Source organism: Triticum aestivum, chromosome 5A (genome assembly GCF_018294505.1).
Source record: "Triticum aestivum cultivar Chinese Spring chromosome 5A, IWGSC CS RefSeq v2.1, whole genome shotgun sequence".
NCBI lineage: Eukaryota > Viridiplantae > Streptophyta > Magnoliopsida > Poales > Poaceae > Triticum > Triticum aestivum.
Window position 1 is genome coordinate 342,460,942 of NC_057806.1, and position 18,174 is coordinate 342,479,115.

The 18,174-nt window shown below is 48.0% G+C and overlaps 2 protein-coding genes across 3 annotated transcripts; one reads left to right on the plus strand and one right to left on the minus strand.

The window, feature by feature from the left end:
• The first annotated feature begins 5,169 nt into the window (after positions 1-5,169).
• Positions 5,170-7,215, plus strand: LOC123106897 (uncharacterized). Its single transcript, XM_044528933.1, has 2 exons — positions 5,170-6,553; positions 6,789-7,215. The coding sequence occupies exon 1, from the start codon at positions 5,261-5,263 to the stop codon at positions 6,266-6,268; it is 1,008 nt and encodes a 335-aa protein (XP_044384868.1). The 5' UTR covers positions 5,170-5,260; the 3' UTR covers positions 6,269-6,553; positions 6,789-7,215.
• Positions 7,216-10,321: 3,106 nt separating this feature from the next.
• On the minus strand, positions 10,322-14,211 carry LOC123106898 (cyclase-like protein 4). 2 transcript variants are annotated; one of them, XM_044528934.1, is made up of 6 exons: positions 13,651-14,211; positions 13,456-13,500; positions 12,682-12,754; positions 11,273-11,370; positions 10,971-11,041; positions 10,322-10,673 (listed from the first exon to the last, which is right to left on the minus strand). In XM_044528934.1, the coding sequence occupies exons 1-6, from the start codon at positions 14,177-14,179 to the stop codon at positions 10,548-10,550; spliced, it is 942 nt and encodes a 313-aa protein (XP_044384869.1). In that variant the 5' UTR covers positions 14,180-14,211; the 3' UTR covers positions 10,322-10,547. The 2 variants fall into 2 exon arrangements, with proteins under 2 accessions (XP_044384869.1, XP_044384870.1); XM_044528935.1 differs by having other exon boundaries at positions 13,696-14,206.
• Between the last annotated feature and the right edge of the window lie 3,963 nt (positions 14,212-18,174).

Below are 18,174 nucleotides of genomic sequence, written 5' to 3' on the forward strand. Positions count from 1 at the left end.
CCGAAGATTTTTGGAGCAACCGAAGCATACAACTCGGTGACACCGATTTCACTACAGGAAAAGCATTTTGCCATTTATTCCTGCTTTATTCTTGATCCAGCTCCACTCAATGAATCTTGTCCTCTGCAAGCATCACATTTACCTTAATGCTTTGTACTGTGATTCAAGGACCGAACCCATTCACAACAAATTCCAGAAGACCCTTCTTGGAAATTGATGTCAAAGGGGGAGAGAGAGATCACATCAAAGCTTAATCATATCTCTAGGGGGAGTGAATACTCCAGGAAAGAGTAATCTTCAAGGATCCCAGATGCTTGATGTTCAAGAGGAGAGATGCCACATGTCTTCTTGGGGGAAAGACATGTTCATATGTGCTTATTTGCATTAGCTCTGTTCATTTGTTTCTTTGAGCTCTGTTTTTCTGTTCCCTATCTTCTCCCAGTATCCCATGCTAGATTCAGGGGGAGCAAGACATCCAAGGGAAAGAAATTTATTAAATTCATTGCAAATCTTTCTCTTTGGGGACATGTCAATATCTATCGTGGTACTCTGTACTCACTCTACATGTCATCCCAGTCTTGGTACTCTTGTGATTTCTTTTGTTTGCTCTAGCTAGTGGGTGCATCTGTGTTATCTAACCTTGTTTACGCAGGCTCATCCCATCCTAGCCAACTCAAGACCACAAGGTAAGTATATGCATCATAGTCATGTGTATGAGAAATTCTTGCTGATGTACATACCGTTTGCAAGAAGGACTCATGGGCATGAAGGTACATTTCCCATATTCATATCTTTCGCCCTGATGCATATAGCCAAGACACATGTAACACATTGCTACTCTGTCATGGTTATGCTCTCACATGCTTCTATATTAAATATTCACATGATTGCATACATGTGGGGGAGCCTATGCTTGTTACATGTCTTTCCATAGCTTTACTTGCTATTCTCTATATCTTTATCTAAAGCTTTGATGTATGTTGCCATCAATTACCAAAAAGGGGGAGATTGAAAGCACAAGTACTCCCTGGGTTATTTTGATAATTAATGAAAACACATTTCTTGTTGGACTAATACTTTTACCTAGTATGTTTCAGACAAGTTCAACAAATTAAGTGGCATGGACTAAAGGATGTGGAACCCTTTGAAGATGCTAAGGACAAAGGATTAGCTCAAGCTTCAAGATCAAGACTCTACATTTTCTATTTTAGTGATACAAGATCACATTGAGTCTATAGGAAAAGCCAATACTATCAAGAGGGGATGAGGTGTTGCTTCATGAGGTTCTTGCTTCATAGTGCTTAGTGATATGCTCCAAAACCCTCAACTACCTTCCCACATCCACATATGACCTAAACCAAAAGTCAAACTCGGCCCACCGATTCTTTCTATCCGGCGCCACCGAGTTCAGATGTCATAGCCACTGCCACAAACCCTAGGCAAATCGGTTTCACCGATAGGGATCTCGGTCTCACCGAGATGGGATTGTAATCTCTCTGTGTATGTCCATTACCAAAATCGGTCCCACCGAGATTGAGCAATTGGTACTACCGAGATTACAATGCAAACTTTTTGGTTAGCTTATTACCAAAATCGGTCCCACCGAGTTTGTGTAATCGGTCTCACCAAGTTTGCCTGACCAACTCTCTGGTTAGCTTATTACCAAAATCGGTCCCACCGAGTTTGTGTAATCGGTCTCACCGAGATTACGTTATGCCCTAACCCTAACCATATCGGTCCTACCGAGTTGTATCTCAGTCCCACCGAAAATCCTAACGGTCACTAGGTTTGCTAAATCGGTCCGACCGAGTTTCTCAATTCGGTCTCACCGAGATTGGTAAATTGTGTGTAACGGTTAGTTTTTGTGTGGAGGCTATATATACCCCTCCACCCACTCGTCATTCATGGAGAGAGCCATCAGAACATACCTACACTTCCAATACACATTTTCTGAGAGAGAACCACCTACTCATGTGTTGAGGCCAAGATATTCCATTCCCACCATATGAATCTTGATCTCTAGCCTTCCCCAAGTTGCTTTCCACTCAAATCTTCTTTCCACCAAATCCAAATCCTGTGAGAGAGAGTTGAGTGTTGGGAAGACTATCATTTGAAGCACAAGAGCAAGGAGTTCATCATCAACACACCATTTGTTACTTTTTGAAGAGTGGTGTCTCCTAGATTGGCTAGGTGTCACTTGGGAGCCTCCGACAAGATTGTGGAGTTGAACCAAGGAGTTTGTAAGGGCAAGGAGATCGCCTACTTCGTGAAGATCTACCGCTAGTGAGGCAAGTCCTTCATGAGAGATGACCATGATGGGATAGACAAGGTTGCTTCTTCATGGACCCTTCGTGGGTGGAGCCCTCCGTGGACTCGCGCAACCGTTATCCTTCGTGGGTTGAAGTCTCCATCAACGTGGATGTACGATAGCACCACCTATCGGAACCACGACAAAAACATCCGTGTCTCCAATTGAGTTTAAATTCTCCAAACCCTTCCCCTTACATTCTTGCAAGTTGCATGATTTACTTTCGCTGTTCATACACTCTTTGCATGCTTGCTTGATATGTATTGTGTTTGTTAAACTTGTGCCAAAACTCCACTTCAACTTAAAGAAATTAAAAACTGCAACTTTTGATACTTAGTATCTAATCACCCCCCCTCTAAACACCTCTTCTCGATCCTTTCAAGATCCTCATCACGCGCTTCTCCCGACTAGCAAGATAGAACAAGTCATTGTCCTCGTTAGGCTTCGGTGAGGAGAGGATGGTGCCATTGCGGTGTAGTGCCGAACCATCTCCTCACCGAGAGAAGAGCACTGCGACAACGGCCGGCGTGGGCGGATGAAGGTCAATGACTCCAGCGTCTTGCACACGAGCTACACGGCCACGACGGGAATCAGCAGCACACCTGATGCCCTCCCTAGTGGCCGTGCCCGCCACCACCCCCCCTTGCCATGAAGCCTTCCCTGGCTCCCTCCCCTCCCTTGCTGCCGCTGCTGATCACGCAGCACACGCAGGGCTCGCACGCGGGGCACGCAGACGCAGCACACACCCCCACTGCCATCGGTGGTTTTCCATGCCAGTCGGGTTCAGGAAAAGAGGTCCGCTAGATACCTCGGTCTGGTTTGGTCCGGTCCACCGGCGGTGCCGGTGAGGACCATGGCAGCGCGAGGCGCACGATGTCATCCGTGTGGAGGAGGAGGAGCGCTCCCCTGCCGTGATGCTTGAGGGCTCGTAGCGCCTTTGATTGGTTGCCCTTCTCAAGTCAGGCGAGGGCCTTGTGGCAGGTGTTCACGCGGTGACATCGCCGCCAACACATCGATGAGCAGAAGCGCCCGGCGGGCCGGCGGTGGGATAGGGTTCGGTTGGAGATTGCCCTTCTGTAGGCCCATCTAGGGAAGGAAAGAGATTTGGCAGAGAGTAATTAAGGTGGTTTTTAGAGAAAGAAAAAAAAATCATGCGTGAGATACGGGATCAGATCGTGGGCGTGGGCGTGGGAATCAGACGATGACCAGGCAGGCAGGAGATGGTCCGTGGCAGGAAAAAGAACCTTATTGTTTCGTTTGTTTGGAGATTGATTATCATTCGTGAGTTAAGCTGGGTACCAAAGAAGAATCTGACTGTGATAAAGTGAATTGATTGTTGTCTTGTATGTTTGGTTTTTGATATTTGAAGATTGATTACCATTCGTTAGTTAGGTTACCAAAGAAGAAATCAATCACCATATGTGAATTCATTGTGTTACCAAATAAACGTTGGGTTTGTCAGGCCAGTGGAAGGGGGGTGAGTAAAAAATCGACGAAAAAAAACCGACGAAACTAGGAGGTAGGATCGTTAGTGCGGGAATTGGGAGGTGGAAGGGAGGACGAAAAAACCAGGGAAGATGGGACGAAAATTAACTGCGGAGACTACCAAGTGAGACATTAGAAGTAGAGATTATATAATGGAAATTCGTTTAGCCCGATTTAAAAAAAAATACCACTCACTTCACAACATCATGAAGAAATTCAGCGGAACCACAAAAAAGACGGATAAAGTCGTGGTGTGGCGGTGTTCCTTTTTTCACTTTGGAGAACCACACACGCATAGATAAACCTGAATTCAACTCTCATTTCAAAGAAAATACACCGAATAAACTCTAGCTGTATTTACCTACGCTTCACACCCAGCACCAGAACAATGATGGCGAGGGCCGCGAGGCACACCATAGCAGCAGCAGCAGCAGCCCACATCGTCGTCTTCATCATCTTCTTTTTCTTCTGTTGCCGCCTCTGCTTTCCGCGGCAAACACGAGCTGCGCGCGGCGGACGGCGGGACGGGACGACGCGAGCTCCAGGGTCTCTCATGACCACGCTGCTCCCGAAGAGCACGGAGTTGGTGACGCCCTGCACGTTGTTGTTCACGTAGATGTTGATGCAGCGGCAGCGGCAGCAGCGGGCGTTGTTACCGCCGCTCGCCGGCGCCACCGACATCGTCGCCCCCGTGCTCCTGCACCTCGACGCCGACGCCGACGAACCACCTTCTACACCCATCCCCTTGTATTCACAATCACAGGCCCCAGTTTCGTTTATGTGTAAGCTACTAATACTAGTACTACAAGGAGATGAAGGAGGCGCGCGTTGTTGTTCTTTGCTCCAACGCCAAGAAAAGCATCGGGCATCAATGGCTCCCTTGTTCTTTTTGCGCCTTGCAGCATAGGACAGGCATCTTAAATTCTTAATTGCCCAGTGTGCTTCATTGCATAGGCAGGATACGAGAAGTAGATGATGCTGTAAAATAAACAGAAAGTTACCAGATGAAATTACGCGTGATCACTTATTTGGACCATGGGGACAGTTAGTATATATTCAGATTTTAACATAACGCAGAGCTTCAAGCTAACATTTTATTTCGTTGATATTTCACAACCTAAACTACAAGCAAACTATTATCAGTGTGCCAGTGCCTTCCAAAATCGCAATCAATCTTCTGAATCGCAATGCTCCTCCCGCCTACGCTAGTGTTGAACTGCATACTCGGTTGCTTTCTTTTAGAGGTTTTCATGGTCCAAATTGTTGAACTGTCACATACATTATAACGTTGGGTTGTTGTATGTTTCTTTCTGTTGTAACAAGGTAGACCTAGTCTTTAGGGATAGACCTAATCTAGCGCCACCATCCGGGACGTGCCTTGCATGTAGGGCTGGCTTTCCATATGTACGTGTAAACAGTTATGGAAACACAGAGTGTGATTGATCGCTCAGTTTGGTAATCAGAGCTATGGCTTCCCCTTCCTCCTCTTCCGAGCGAACGGCTGATGCCGCTGCCGCCGCCTCTGGCAACCCCGTTGATGCGCCAGCTCCACGCGCTCCGGTTTCTGACGAGACCTCTGGCTCCGGCGGTCTTCCTCTTGCAGCCATCCCACCCACCCCCTTGACCCTGCCTTCCTCCTCCAATCCTCCCCCACCTCTCCCGTCCACCGTCGCCGGCGTCATCGACTTCAAACTTGCGCTCGACGGCCGCAACTTCACGCGCTGGAGGAACTACATCACCCTGCTGCTTGCGCGGCACCACGCCGAGGATCATGTCCGGTCCGTCTCGACTCGCCGGCTGGCCGACCCGGCATGGCGTGATGACGACACCACCGTCGTCCTTTGGTTCTACACCACGATCGAGGGGGACCTCCTTGACATCGTCGCCCCCGCCGGCTCCTCCGCCTTCACCATCTGGACGCGGCTCCATGAGTACTTCCTCGCCAACGAAGCTGAACATGCTATGCATCTGGGCCAGGAGTTTCGGGCGTGCGTGCGCGGCGACCTCACCGTCCACGAGTACTGCCGTCGGCTGCAAGGCATCGCGGCCGCCCTCGCCGACGTCCGTGAGCCCGTCACAGATCGCACCCTCACCTTGCAGATGCTCGATGGGCTGGGGCCCAAGTTCGCGATGCAGTCGGCGATCCTTCAGTCCACCGTGCCACTTCCCACCTTCAACCAGGCGCGCGCCCGTCTCATCCTCGCCGAACTATCCATGGACAAACATGTCCGTGCTGAGGGGGCTCAGGTCCTCGCGGTGCAGCATGATGACCGCGGCCCCGCCGGCGACCGTGGTGGTGCGCGCGGTGGCGACCGCGGCGACCGAGGCGGAGATCGCGCCCCTGCTGGCGGTGGTGGTGGCCGTGGTGGCCAGCTCGGCACAAACCGCAGCCAGCGCGGTGGGCGCGGCCGCGGCCGCGGCCGTGGGCGTGATGATGCCCCTGCTGGAGTGGTGCGGGTGCTCAGCCGTGGCTAGGCTACTTTGCACCGATGGGCGCACCCTTCCCTCCGCTGCGCAGCCCGTGGATTCCGCCGAACTCCGCCGGTGTCCTCGGCCCCCGCCCCGGTGCGCCCACACAGGCCTACCCGCTGCTGTACCCGCCTACTCCGGCCCCTCCAGGCCCTGTCTACGGCGCACCTCCAACCAGCTGGGACGCCGCGGCCATGTACCACGCTGCCCCCAGCTACGGCACTGCCTTCCACCCCAACGCCGAGTGGATCATGGACACGGGCGCTGCATCCCACGTCACTGGCGATCCAGGTACCTTGACTTCATATCATCCCCTCTTAGCGCCTTCTACTCGTCATATCATTGTCGGCAATGGCTCTCGTCTACCCGTGCTCGCTGTTGTACTACTCATCTCCCACCCAAACCCTTTTATCTACGCCATATTCTTCTTTCCCCTAATATAGTCAAGAATCTTATTTCCGTTCGAAAGTTTACTCATGATAATTTGTGTTCCGTTGAATTTGACCCCCTTGGCTTTTCCGTGAAGGATCTAGCCACCAAGGAGGTACTTCTGAGGGTCAACAGTGATGGGGACTTGTATCCCTTCTCCGGAAATAATGGGCTTGCTCCCACTGCCGTCCTCACCATCTCCATGCACGACCTTTGGCATCGGCGGCTTGGACACCCCGGCTCCTCTACTTTTTCCCATTTTTCTCTAGATTTTCTTACCGCATGTAATAATGATGTCCGTCCTTCCCATCCATGTAGTGCGTGTCAAATGGGCAAACATACACGCCTGCCCTTTGCCACGTCCACCTCCTACACTACCACCCCCTTCCATTTAATACACTATGACATTTGGACATCTCCGGTTGTGAGTTATTCTTGCTACAAATATTATCTTGTTATTGTTGATGATTATAATCATTTTTCTTGGACTTTCCCGTTACGTACAAAATCTGAAACATGCGACACCCTCCTCCGTTTCTTTCAGTTTATTTTCACCCAATTTGGCGTGCTTATTAGGTGCGTGCAATGTGATAACGGCGGCGAATTCCTCACCACCTCCCTACGTGACTACTTCTCTAACAACAGTGTCTCTTTTCGTCTCACTTGTCCCCATACTTCTCCGCAAAACGGTAAAGCGGAACGCCACATCCATACGACGAATGACATAGTCCGTACCTTGCTCTTGCAAGCCGGCATGCCTCCTCCCTTTTGGGTTGAGGCGCTGCACACCGCCACCATCTTGCTCAACATCCGTCCCTCGCGCGCAATACATCACTTCACGCCTCACTTTATTCTCTATGGCGTCCACCCCACCTATGATCATCTCCAGACGTTCGGATGTCTCTATTTTCCCAACACATCCGCCACAGCCACACATAAACTCTCTCCCCGCTCCACCCGCTGCGTTTTTATTGGCTACCCGCGCAAACAGAAAGGATACAGGTGCTTCGATCTCGCCACTAGGAAAGTCATCATCTCGCGGCATGTTACCTTTGATGAAAATTCCTTTCCTTTTTCTGAGACCACAGGATCGGCGGACGCAGAAAATCCTCCCGCCGCCAAACCTGTCAGCCGCCCCATCCCCACCTCGTACCCATCCCACCTGTGCCCACCACCTGATTCCGCGCCCGCCACTCATGCACCGCCAACTGTCCCGGCGGCCCCCTCACACGCACTACCGACACGGTCTCCCGATCCCACCGCGGGGCCCAGTCCGCTAACCGCCAGCGCCCCGCATGCATGCAACGCCCCCACTCCCGGCCTCCCCTCGGGATCACGCCCGCGAACCCTACCCACTGCGGGACCTCCGCCCCTGACTCCCTCCACCCCGCGGGCCAGCCTCTCTTCCTCGATTGACGCGCGCGCCCATTTGTTTCCCACACCCACGCCGCCACGTCTGCCTGTGTCCCCCGCTCGCCCACCACTACCGCCCCATGCAGTCCCGATTTCACCACCTGCCAACCCACATCCAATGCGGACACGGGGCAAAACCGGTTATGCCATGCCCAAGAAAATTCTTGATCTTCATGTTAGTGACGCCCCCTCCCCTCTTCCGTCATCGTACCGTGCAGCACTTAAGGACCCAAACTGGCACGCCGCAATGCTTGATGAGTTTAACGCGCTAATTCGGAATGATACGTGGTCTTTGGTTCCTTGTCCTGCAGGTGTTAACATGGTGACCGGCAAGTGGATCTTTCGTCACAAGCTTCACCTCGACGGTACCTTGGCGCGGTACAAAGCTCGCTGGGTGGTGCGCGACTTCACACAGCAGCCGGGCGTCGACTATGGGGAGACATTTAGCCCCGTGGTCAAACCGGCGACTATACGGGTCGTTCTCAGCATCGCGACGGCCAACGCTTGGCCTATCCGCCAGATGGACGTCAAGAACACCTTTCTTCATGGCGACCTTGCCGAGACTGTCTATTGCGAGCAGCCCGCCGGCTTCGCGGATGCCTCATTTCCCATGCATGTTTGTCGACTCCACAAGTCCCTCTACGGGCTAAAGCAGGTGCCACGCACTTGGTTCCTTCGGTTCACCCGTTTCCTTCATTCACTTGGATTTGTGTCGTCCAAGTGTGACACGTCGCTCTTCATCTTGCGTCGTGGCACCTCTCTCGCGTACTTGCTCGTCTACGTCGATGACATCATCCTCACTGCCAGTACCACCGCTCTCCTCTAGTCGCTTGTCACCTCTCTCTCCAGTGAGTTTTCCATGAGTGACCTCGGTGACATCCATCACTTCCTCGGCATTAATGTCCATCGCTCCACCACTGGTCTTTTCCTATCGCAGGAACAATACGCTCTTGAGATATTGGACAGGGCTAACATGCTTAACTGCAAGCCCATCTCCACCCCCGTCGACACCTTTAGTAAGTTGTCTGGCACTAATGGGGTTCCCTATTCCGATCCCACACACTACCGCCGTCTTGCCGGTGCCCTACAGTATCTCACACTCACACGGCCGGATATCTCTTATGCCGTGCAGCAGCTCTGTCTCGTCATGCATGCTCCTTTGGATAGTCACTACCAGCTACTTAAGCGTGTCTTACGCTACATCTGGGGCACGACTCACTATGGGCTTCAGCTCTATCGCTCCTCACACGATCTCCTCGCGTACAGTGATGTTGATTGGGCCGGATGCCCTGACACTCGGCGATCTACCTCGGGCTTCTGTGTGTTTCTCGGCGCCAACATGGTCTCTTTCATCCAAGCGACAACACAAAGTGTCCCGCTGCAGCGCCGAGACCGAGTACCGTGCAGTTGCTAACTGTGTGGCCGAGTCGTGCTGGCTTCGGCAACTCCTCAGCGAGCTTCATCGTCCTCCTCGTCGCGCCACGCTCGTCTACTGTGATAAGGTGAGTGATGTGTACCTGTCCACCAACCCCGTCCAGCATCAGCGCACCAAGCATGTGGAGATTGACTTGCACTTTGTCCGTGACCGTGCGGCGCTCGGCGACGTCAAGGTGTTACACGTCCCGACTACATCACAGTTTGCCGATGTCTTCACCAAGGGCTTGTCGTCTTCAGCCTTTCATGACTTCCGCTCCAGTCTGAACGTCTTGCGGGGCGCCGTTTGGACTGCGCGGGGGGGGGGGGGGGGTGTTGAACTATCACATACATTGTAACGTTGGGTTGTTGTATATCTCTTTCTGTTGTAACAAGGTAGGCCTAGTCTTTAGGGATAGACCTTATCTAGCGCCACCATCCGGGACGTGCCCTGCATGTAGGGCTGGCTTTCTATATGTACGTGTAAACAGTTATGGAAACATAGAGTGTGATTGATCGCTCAGTTCAAACTGAGAATGTTGCCAGTTCAGTGTCAGTATGTCACAAATGCTTAAGTTTAGGCAGCGCCACATCTTTGGTTATGACACATTTTTCACCAAGGTCAATATGGTAAATTTTATTGTAGTTGTATAATGAGTCACGGCGAAAGCTGGTCGCAGCAAAATAGTATAGTTGTCGGGAACCTCTGGTATATAACTTACTGGCAACCAAACAAAGCTACCAATAGACCTGCGGCACATCCAAAGTTATCATGTTGGCCAAATTAAGGTGTCCTAGATTGGCTTGAGTCTAACCATACTGAAATTTAACACTGAAATTCGCAGAGTCGCTAGTAGCCTTTTACATTGTACAGAGATGCCAGATTCAAAGCAAGTGTACTTGCAGAAATCTACAAACTAGTATGTTTCATCTGTTATCTACTGGAGATTGGACACATCCATTTGCAAATTCATATTGATGTACGTGATACACATATCTTCTTATTTCATATCACACAGTGCTACAATTGTTACTTGATGAGGATGCATCTCGCTGGAGAGCCTTCAGCGCCGCGCAACCTTAGTGGCAAGCAATGCAATGTGTATATTCCAGTGGCAACATGTTCAAGGTTCAAGGCTTCCACAAGGATGACTTCCTGAAAGGAACAGATAACAGGTTTAAAAGGAGTCTCAATCTGGTTTTCAGGGATTTTACATGGAGAGAGTGATCTCAATATTAAAACCAATGTTTTTTTTGGAAGATATGAAAATTACAAGTGGTGAAAGGGTTACTACCGAACAACCAATTTTTATGTTGAATATGAACTTTTCGTATCTTCCAAATACGGATGAGATTGATTTGAACTAAGCGGGTTTATGTAATATGTCACCTCCCTAAGATATGTTCCCACGGAGACCAAAAGTTTACCACTCGAATGGGTTTAAACCCTTACCCTTTTATCAAGAAATACTAGATGAGCTGGAATACATTCCTCATATGCTCCCACAGACAAGTAATCAACTCCTGCATGAACAAAATATTAATTAACATTAGAGAAGGGAATGTGAGTAAGATGGGAGACTAAGACCAAGATATATTACATGTTCAGTAATTTAAAATTTAAAACCAGTCATTTTCGCTTTGGTGATTTACCACGCATTATTGGTAGCAACGGTATTGCTGATGAAAAATATATCTTGCAAATTTAATCAAAAGACTGTTGTGAACAAAGTGAATGAATACATTTCGACTTACCAACTAGTTGGATGTCAGTGTTATCAATCAACCACTGAGCACCGTCCTCCATGAAGCCAACATAACTTGAATCAAACTCTTTCTTCCACATAAGCTTTCTGCATTAAGGAAAGATTGATGTTTGATATAGTTTACATAGTTTTTATTAAATAATAACTCACTTTGAATATGATATAAATTTTGCTCCATAAGAAAATGCCATCCACACTCAATTAAAAATTGAGTATCAGGAACATTAAACAAATCAATGAGCCAACATCATATATTAAATATACAATTAAAATGGGTTGATCCACTAAAAGGAAATATAAACAAAGACCGATATTGAAATTTCTGTTGTTTCATATTGCGTTAGCACATGCATTTTATTTTCAATTTACATGATTACTACTCCCTCTGTCCCATAATATAGTGTCAAAAACGCTCTTATATTATGGGATGGAGGGAGTATTACCTAAATCATGCACATAACATAGACAACATAAGTGCAAGGTAAGTATTGAAAATATTTGGATATGCTTATCTTTTCTATAACGTACTTTAGTTGTCATGCTTAAAATTGCATGTTTAGACGATTTTTTTGTGGGATATATATGTTCTTTTGAGATGGACTATGAAGTTAAAAATAAGTGGCAACCAGTGTTAAACAGTAATAAGATCATACCATGAAAATCCAACTATAGAAGTGTAGGATGTGGGCTCAATTGAACCCCCACCCCCACACCCCACACACAATTTTGTAAAACAGTCTAAATTTTATGGCCGACATACAATGTAATTCCAAGTGTTAAATCCACCTCAAATTTCTGATCGGCAGTGATCACAAGGTTAAAAATGACATAATACACTAACTGAAGTTTTATGGGGGAAGACTTGTGCGAGATCTTACATTAGGTGAGATCTATGAGATCGATTTTTTTGACAAAAAAATACATGTTCAAACATTCTCAAATTTTTTGTAGACACACATCAATGTTTGATGTACAACCTAAAAAAGTTTCAGCTCCTAAATCAACTTACATTAATAGAAACAAAAAAGACAAAATCAGATATGAATAGTGTCAAAGTACTATTCACCCAAAACTGCTACTATTCACATTTGAATTTGTATTTTTTGAATCTCTAAATGTACATCGAGTTTTGAGCTGATTTTTTTCAGAGCTGTAGACATACCCCACATGAATGTTGTCAAATTATTTCAGGTTTTTTCAAAATGTCTAGATATGATATATTTTTTTTGGGTTGATCTCACGATCTCACCTAAAAGTGAGATCTCATATAAGTCTCCCCCAAGTTTTATGTATGCCATCACCATCATCATAGAGTAAAGCCACCATGTGTTGTATGTGCACACGTATACATGAATGTGATGCGAGTTCTTGTGTGCATGCATAGTATGTTGGTATTACCTGTCGGTGTTTAAGGTTCGGAAGAGTACACGGCGGACTCCTTTAGGAATATGCAAGGACTCCATGACATCAGCTGCAAGAAAAGAAGTTTGTATTTGGGGGTGTTTTTCATGAACATATATGCACACATTGTCTACCATGAGTCCATGAAACATTATGAAACAATATAATTTGAGGTGGCAGAACCAGTATTACATGATCATGATGTAACATGGAAATATCATCTTTACAGTTCAAAATGAAAGACAGTGATGTGCGCATATATATTATTCTCGCTTGCGCTCTTAATCCTGACAATTTGCTATTTTTACTTTCCAATTGGTGTGTCTTACAGGGACACAAATTTGACACATGCCAATTTAAATATCTAAAATTAAATTTGTTAACCGGGTGAGATTACTTCCTGAAATTCAAAAATGTAACATTTTTTTACTTCAAATTCAGACATGTGAGAGTACTTCCTGAAATTCAAAATGTAATACTCCCTCTGTAAAGAAATATAAAAGCGTTTACATCACTACACTTAGTGATGTAAACGCTCTTATATTTCTTTATAGAGGGGATACTTTTTTGCACGGGTTGAAATGATTGGGCTTTTCCCCTAAACAATACAGATAACATTTGGACATGAACATGTAGATGTCTAATTTTTTTGTATTTTTTTCACATTTACTAAACTATTTTAGAGCAAATGCTCCATGGAGTCTAACTGAATATCTGACTTTATGAACGACCCTGAAATATGCAAGTGTAGTGGGGGTCTATATAGTTTACCTGTTATGTTGCTGTCCCTTGGAACATCTACCAACAGTGCTGGTCCTGCGGCACACCAGATTACAAGTCAGAGATTTAAAAATTACTATTCCTGTGATCGATAATTAGTACCGCTAATGAATCACATGCCTACCGCTAGCTACCTATCCAGCGATTTATATATTTATATAAAGAATCAAAATACAAGAAGCGTACGCGCGGCGGAACTCCACGCGCGGCGGAACTCCACGCGCGGCGTACCGTTGAGGACGGCGAGGTCGAGCGTGTCGACGTCGAAGCCGGCGTCGTAGTAGTGCTCGAAGACGTGGCCCGGCGCGTCGACGTGGGTGCCAGAGTGCGCCGTGAGGCGGAGCTCGGAGAAGTTGGCGATGTCGGAGCCGTTGCGCATGGACCGGGCCAGCTGCAGGAACCCGGGCGTGCCCTCCGCCGACTCGAACGCCGGCATGTCCTCCCGGTAGTAGTGGCTGATGTCCAGGATCCGCCCGCCGTCGAACTCCTCGCGCCTCTCCGGCACGGGCACCGGCGCCTCCTCCTTCACGCCGCACGCCGGCTTGGCGTCGGTGGCGCCGTAGCCAGGGTACGCCGGCTCGCCGGAGGCCACCGCGGCGCCGGTGAGTAGCAGGAGGAGGAAGGGGAGGAGCTCCATGGCCGTGGAGTTGGAGTGTTTGCTTCTGCTACGCATGCGGCCGGTCAAAAAGGAACAAGGTGTATGTGTATCGATCATTGGTAGGTGATGATCTCATGGAGATGGACATTTGCCATCATCTTGTAATCTTGTATAGTCTTCTTCTTCGGAAAAAGAATCATGCCAAATCTTCTGTTGGGGCGGCTAGGAGTAGTTAATTCAGCAAAAGATACTTCGAGGATTTTACATGGACATGGATGTGCTTGCAGATAGGGACGGAGCTCCATGGACATGGAGTGTTTGCTTATGCGGCCGGTCAATGGTTAGCTGGGTGATGGAAATGGCGAAGAATTTTCGTCACCCTTGTTTGCGATCATCTTCTATATCTAATATTCTCTAGAAAAATATCAGTCGTTGGGGCAGCTACGAACTGGAGTAGTTAATTCAGTAAACGATATTTTGAGGATTGTCCTGAATAAATAAACAGGAATGACACCTGTCAGTATGCTAGACGTTGACGGTATTTTTTTTCCTCTAGGGTTTCCCTAGAGTCCACCCCTTCCTCTGGCGGTGCGCCAGAGTCCACGTAACTTCACCGGTGTCTCGCCTCCTATTCCGGCGATTAACTTCCCTGGTGCGTCCCAGCAATGCGCTAGGTCTCCATGGCGTCGGCGGATCAGAGAAAGCAAAGGAGGCCGAGATTTGGGTGGGAGAGATGCGTGAGGATGGGGAAGCGATCGGGCAATCATCCAATCCGTCCATGGAGTTGCCTGAGGGCTGCCCGAAGGAGGACGTGGGTGGGGCGGTTCGTGAAGAGGACGAGGATGGGAGTTGGGATCACTATGGCCCAGATCTAAATCTGGCGGATGTGTTTGAGGGCTTGAATTTGCACTAAGAGGAGGAAGAAGACCTGGACTTGTCCGGGGAGGTTGAAGATCTGACAAAAGAAGTTCGGTGGCTGGCTCTGTTTAGGGTTCATACGATGAGGTCGTTCAGTCATGCAGCTCTGTTAAACTCGATGAGGAACGCATGGCTGTGTGCTAAAGGAGTTACCTTTAACATAATGGGACCAAACCAAATCTTTTTTGGCTCAATGTCACTGCTTGGAGGATTGGAAACGAGTAATGGATGGGGGACCTTGGCAGTTCCAACGGGATCCGGTGGTGCTAGTAGAGTATGATGGCTTCACAAATGTTACTGAATATGCCCTGAATATGTATCCATTGTGGGCTAGAATCAAAGGGTTGCCGGATGGCCTCACAAGAAAGAAGGAATTGGCGGAAAAAGTGGCGAAGAAGGTTGGAGAACCGCCCTTTACTGTAGTTGTTAATGAAGGAAAAAATCAATCCCTCAAACTATCTACGGGTAAGGGTTTTTGTGAACGTGAACATCCCACTAGTCAGATTTGTCCCTATAACTTTGAAGGAAAGAAAGAAATACCCGGCGTGCTATGAAAAACTTCCAGACTTTTGCTTCTTTTGTGGGTGCATGGGACATGTGGTGGAGGAATGTGGTGATGGAATTCATGACCCTGATTCTTGTGACTGGGGCGATTGGTTACACTGGAATAATGAATCCGATGGTAGTGGCTCAAGGGGCGGTAGAGGAGATGGTCGCGTAAGTTCTGGAGGAAGAGGAATTGCCCCTACAGGCTTTGGCCGAGGAGGAAGAATAGGTGGTCATGGAGGAAGGGGAGGTATGAACCTCCAGGAGGACGTGGACAGGGGGGAGGGCCATGGGATGGTAGGCACGACGAGTTTGCATGACCCATCTGCGAGCAATGATAGCAAAGGGGTTCGTAAGAGGCTGATTAGGGAGGATGGCTCTATGAATATCCGTGGCCAAGTAGTGCCAAATCTAATAGGGAAAGTGTCTAACACAGTGCTTATGCTAGAGAATGGCGGGGATGAGAAAGGTTCGGGGGGTGCTTTACCACCTAGCACAACTCTAGGCAAGGACCCTATTGTCAAGAGAAGAAGACAAGGTGAAGGAATTGAAGAGGTGGATACAGATATGACTTTTGAGGCGGCCTCCGTGCTGGAGGACCGCTGGTCCCAATGAATCTACTTAGCTGGAACTGCCGGGGTGGGGGGAATATCCGGACAGTTTGAGAAGTGGCGACTTTCATTAAGTCACATTCCCCCATTTTGGTATTTTTGTGTGAAACAAGGCAGCCCAAGGATAAAATGAAGAAACATCGGTCAAATTTTGGCTTGGAGGGTTTTGATGGAGTTGATAGCATTGGCAATAGTGGTGGTTTGGCTTTGTATTGGCATGAAACAATCGAGGTGAAGGTTGTGTTTGCAAGTCACAGATGGATTGATGCGCATGTTAAGCTAGGGCCAGATGAGGAGACTTGGCGTCTCACATGTGTATATGGAGAGCCAAGAGTCGATGATAGACACAATATGTGGACTCTTCTTACTGATCTAGGTACCCAGTCTAGTTTGTCATGGCTTGTGGTAGGAGACTTCAACGAGTGCATGTGGGATTTTGAGCATTTCTCTTTGTCACCTAGACCCCAAGCACAGATGCAAGCTTTTCGAGACTCTCTTGAATTATGTGAACTTGTAGACTTGGATTTCCCAGGAGTCCCCCGCACCTATGATAACAAAAGAAGCGGGAACGGTAATGTGAAAGTACGACTAGATCGGAAGGTTGCGTCCCCTAGCTGGTACAATTGTTTTGAGCACCCAACTGTCCGGCACCTGATCTCCCCTACGTCGGACCATGTGGCGCTGCATGTATGCTGTGATAAGTATGTGGACTTGCATGTAAAAAATAAGTTTAGACAATATGAAGTGATGTGGGAGAGAGAACCGGCTCTTCAAGAAATAATTGTGCGTGCTTGGGAAGATGCCGGACAAAAAAGGTGTCTCGGTGACGTCCACGCTACTCTCAGATCCATGATGCGTAAGCTCTATTCTTGGAGCAAAGAAAAATTTAGAAGGGTAACAAAAGAGATTGACAAATCTAGAACATAGCTTGAGGAACTAATGCTTATGAATGCAGACATATGTGAGATTCGGAAAGCTACTGATAGGCTGAACGAACTACTGTATAAAGAAGAAATGATGTGGTTGCAGCGATCCCGTGTCGATTGGTTGAAGGAGGGCGATCGTAACACAAGATTTTTTTTCATGCAAGAGCTATTTGGATAGCCCGAAAGAACCAGATTAAGAAGCTACATGATGCTTTTGGTACTGTCCATACGGGGATAAAAGAGATGGGTGCGGCGGCTTCTGCTTACTTTGAAAATGTTTTTAAAGTTGACCCTTTGCTTGACCCCTCTCCAATTACAGAGTTTTTCGGTGCCGTGGTTTCAGATGAGTCTAATGATAACACTACAAAAAAAGACACTTCCGTGATGATACGTGTTTATCACAGTAGGTCACGTTTTCTGTCATGCATGTACATTCATGACAAATTTATGACAGAATCAAGATAGTCATACATGTGCTGTCGTAGAAGTGTTCCATGCCATTACCAAAATTATCATCATGGAAGTGTCCACTTCCATGACGATAAATCGCGCGTCATGGAAGTGCTTTCATCAAGGGTGACCGACACGTGGCATCCACCGTAACGGAATGCCGTTAAGATACCAGGTCCGGTTTTGGATTCGATAACCCGCTAACAGCCCGGACCAATGAGGATTTTCCACATGTAAAATTCTCATTGGATAGAGGAAACACGTGTTGGCTCACCGTTCGGACAGATGCCATCCATTCATTGGACATGAGGCGCCTATGATACGTCGACACCTGGCACGGCCCAACAAAGGCCCATTCCGGTGAAAAGGCCGGCCTTTTTGACTTGGTTAAAAGGTAACGGGCCGGCCCACGGAAAGCCTGTTAATGACATGTTCGTATATAGCCCATTTACGGCCCGCTAACTCATGGCCCGTTATGGCCTATCCAAATTAAGCCCAGTAGCTTCATCTGGGCTTTCCAATATGATTTCAGCCCGTTGTAACTTCCGGCCCATGTATGGCCCATGATGTCTTTCGGCCCATACAAGACCATTTGTAACTCTTGGCCCATTAACGGCCCATGGTGAATCTGGCCCGCAATGAATAGCGTACCCCTTTATAC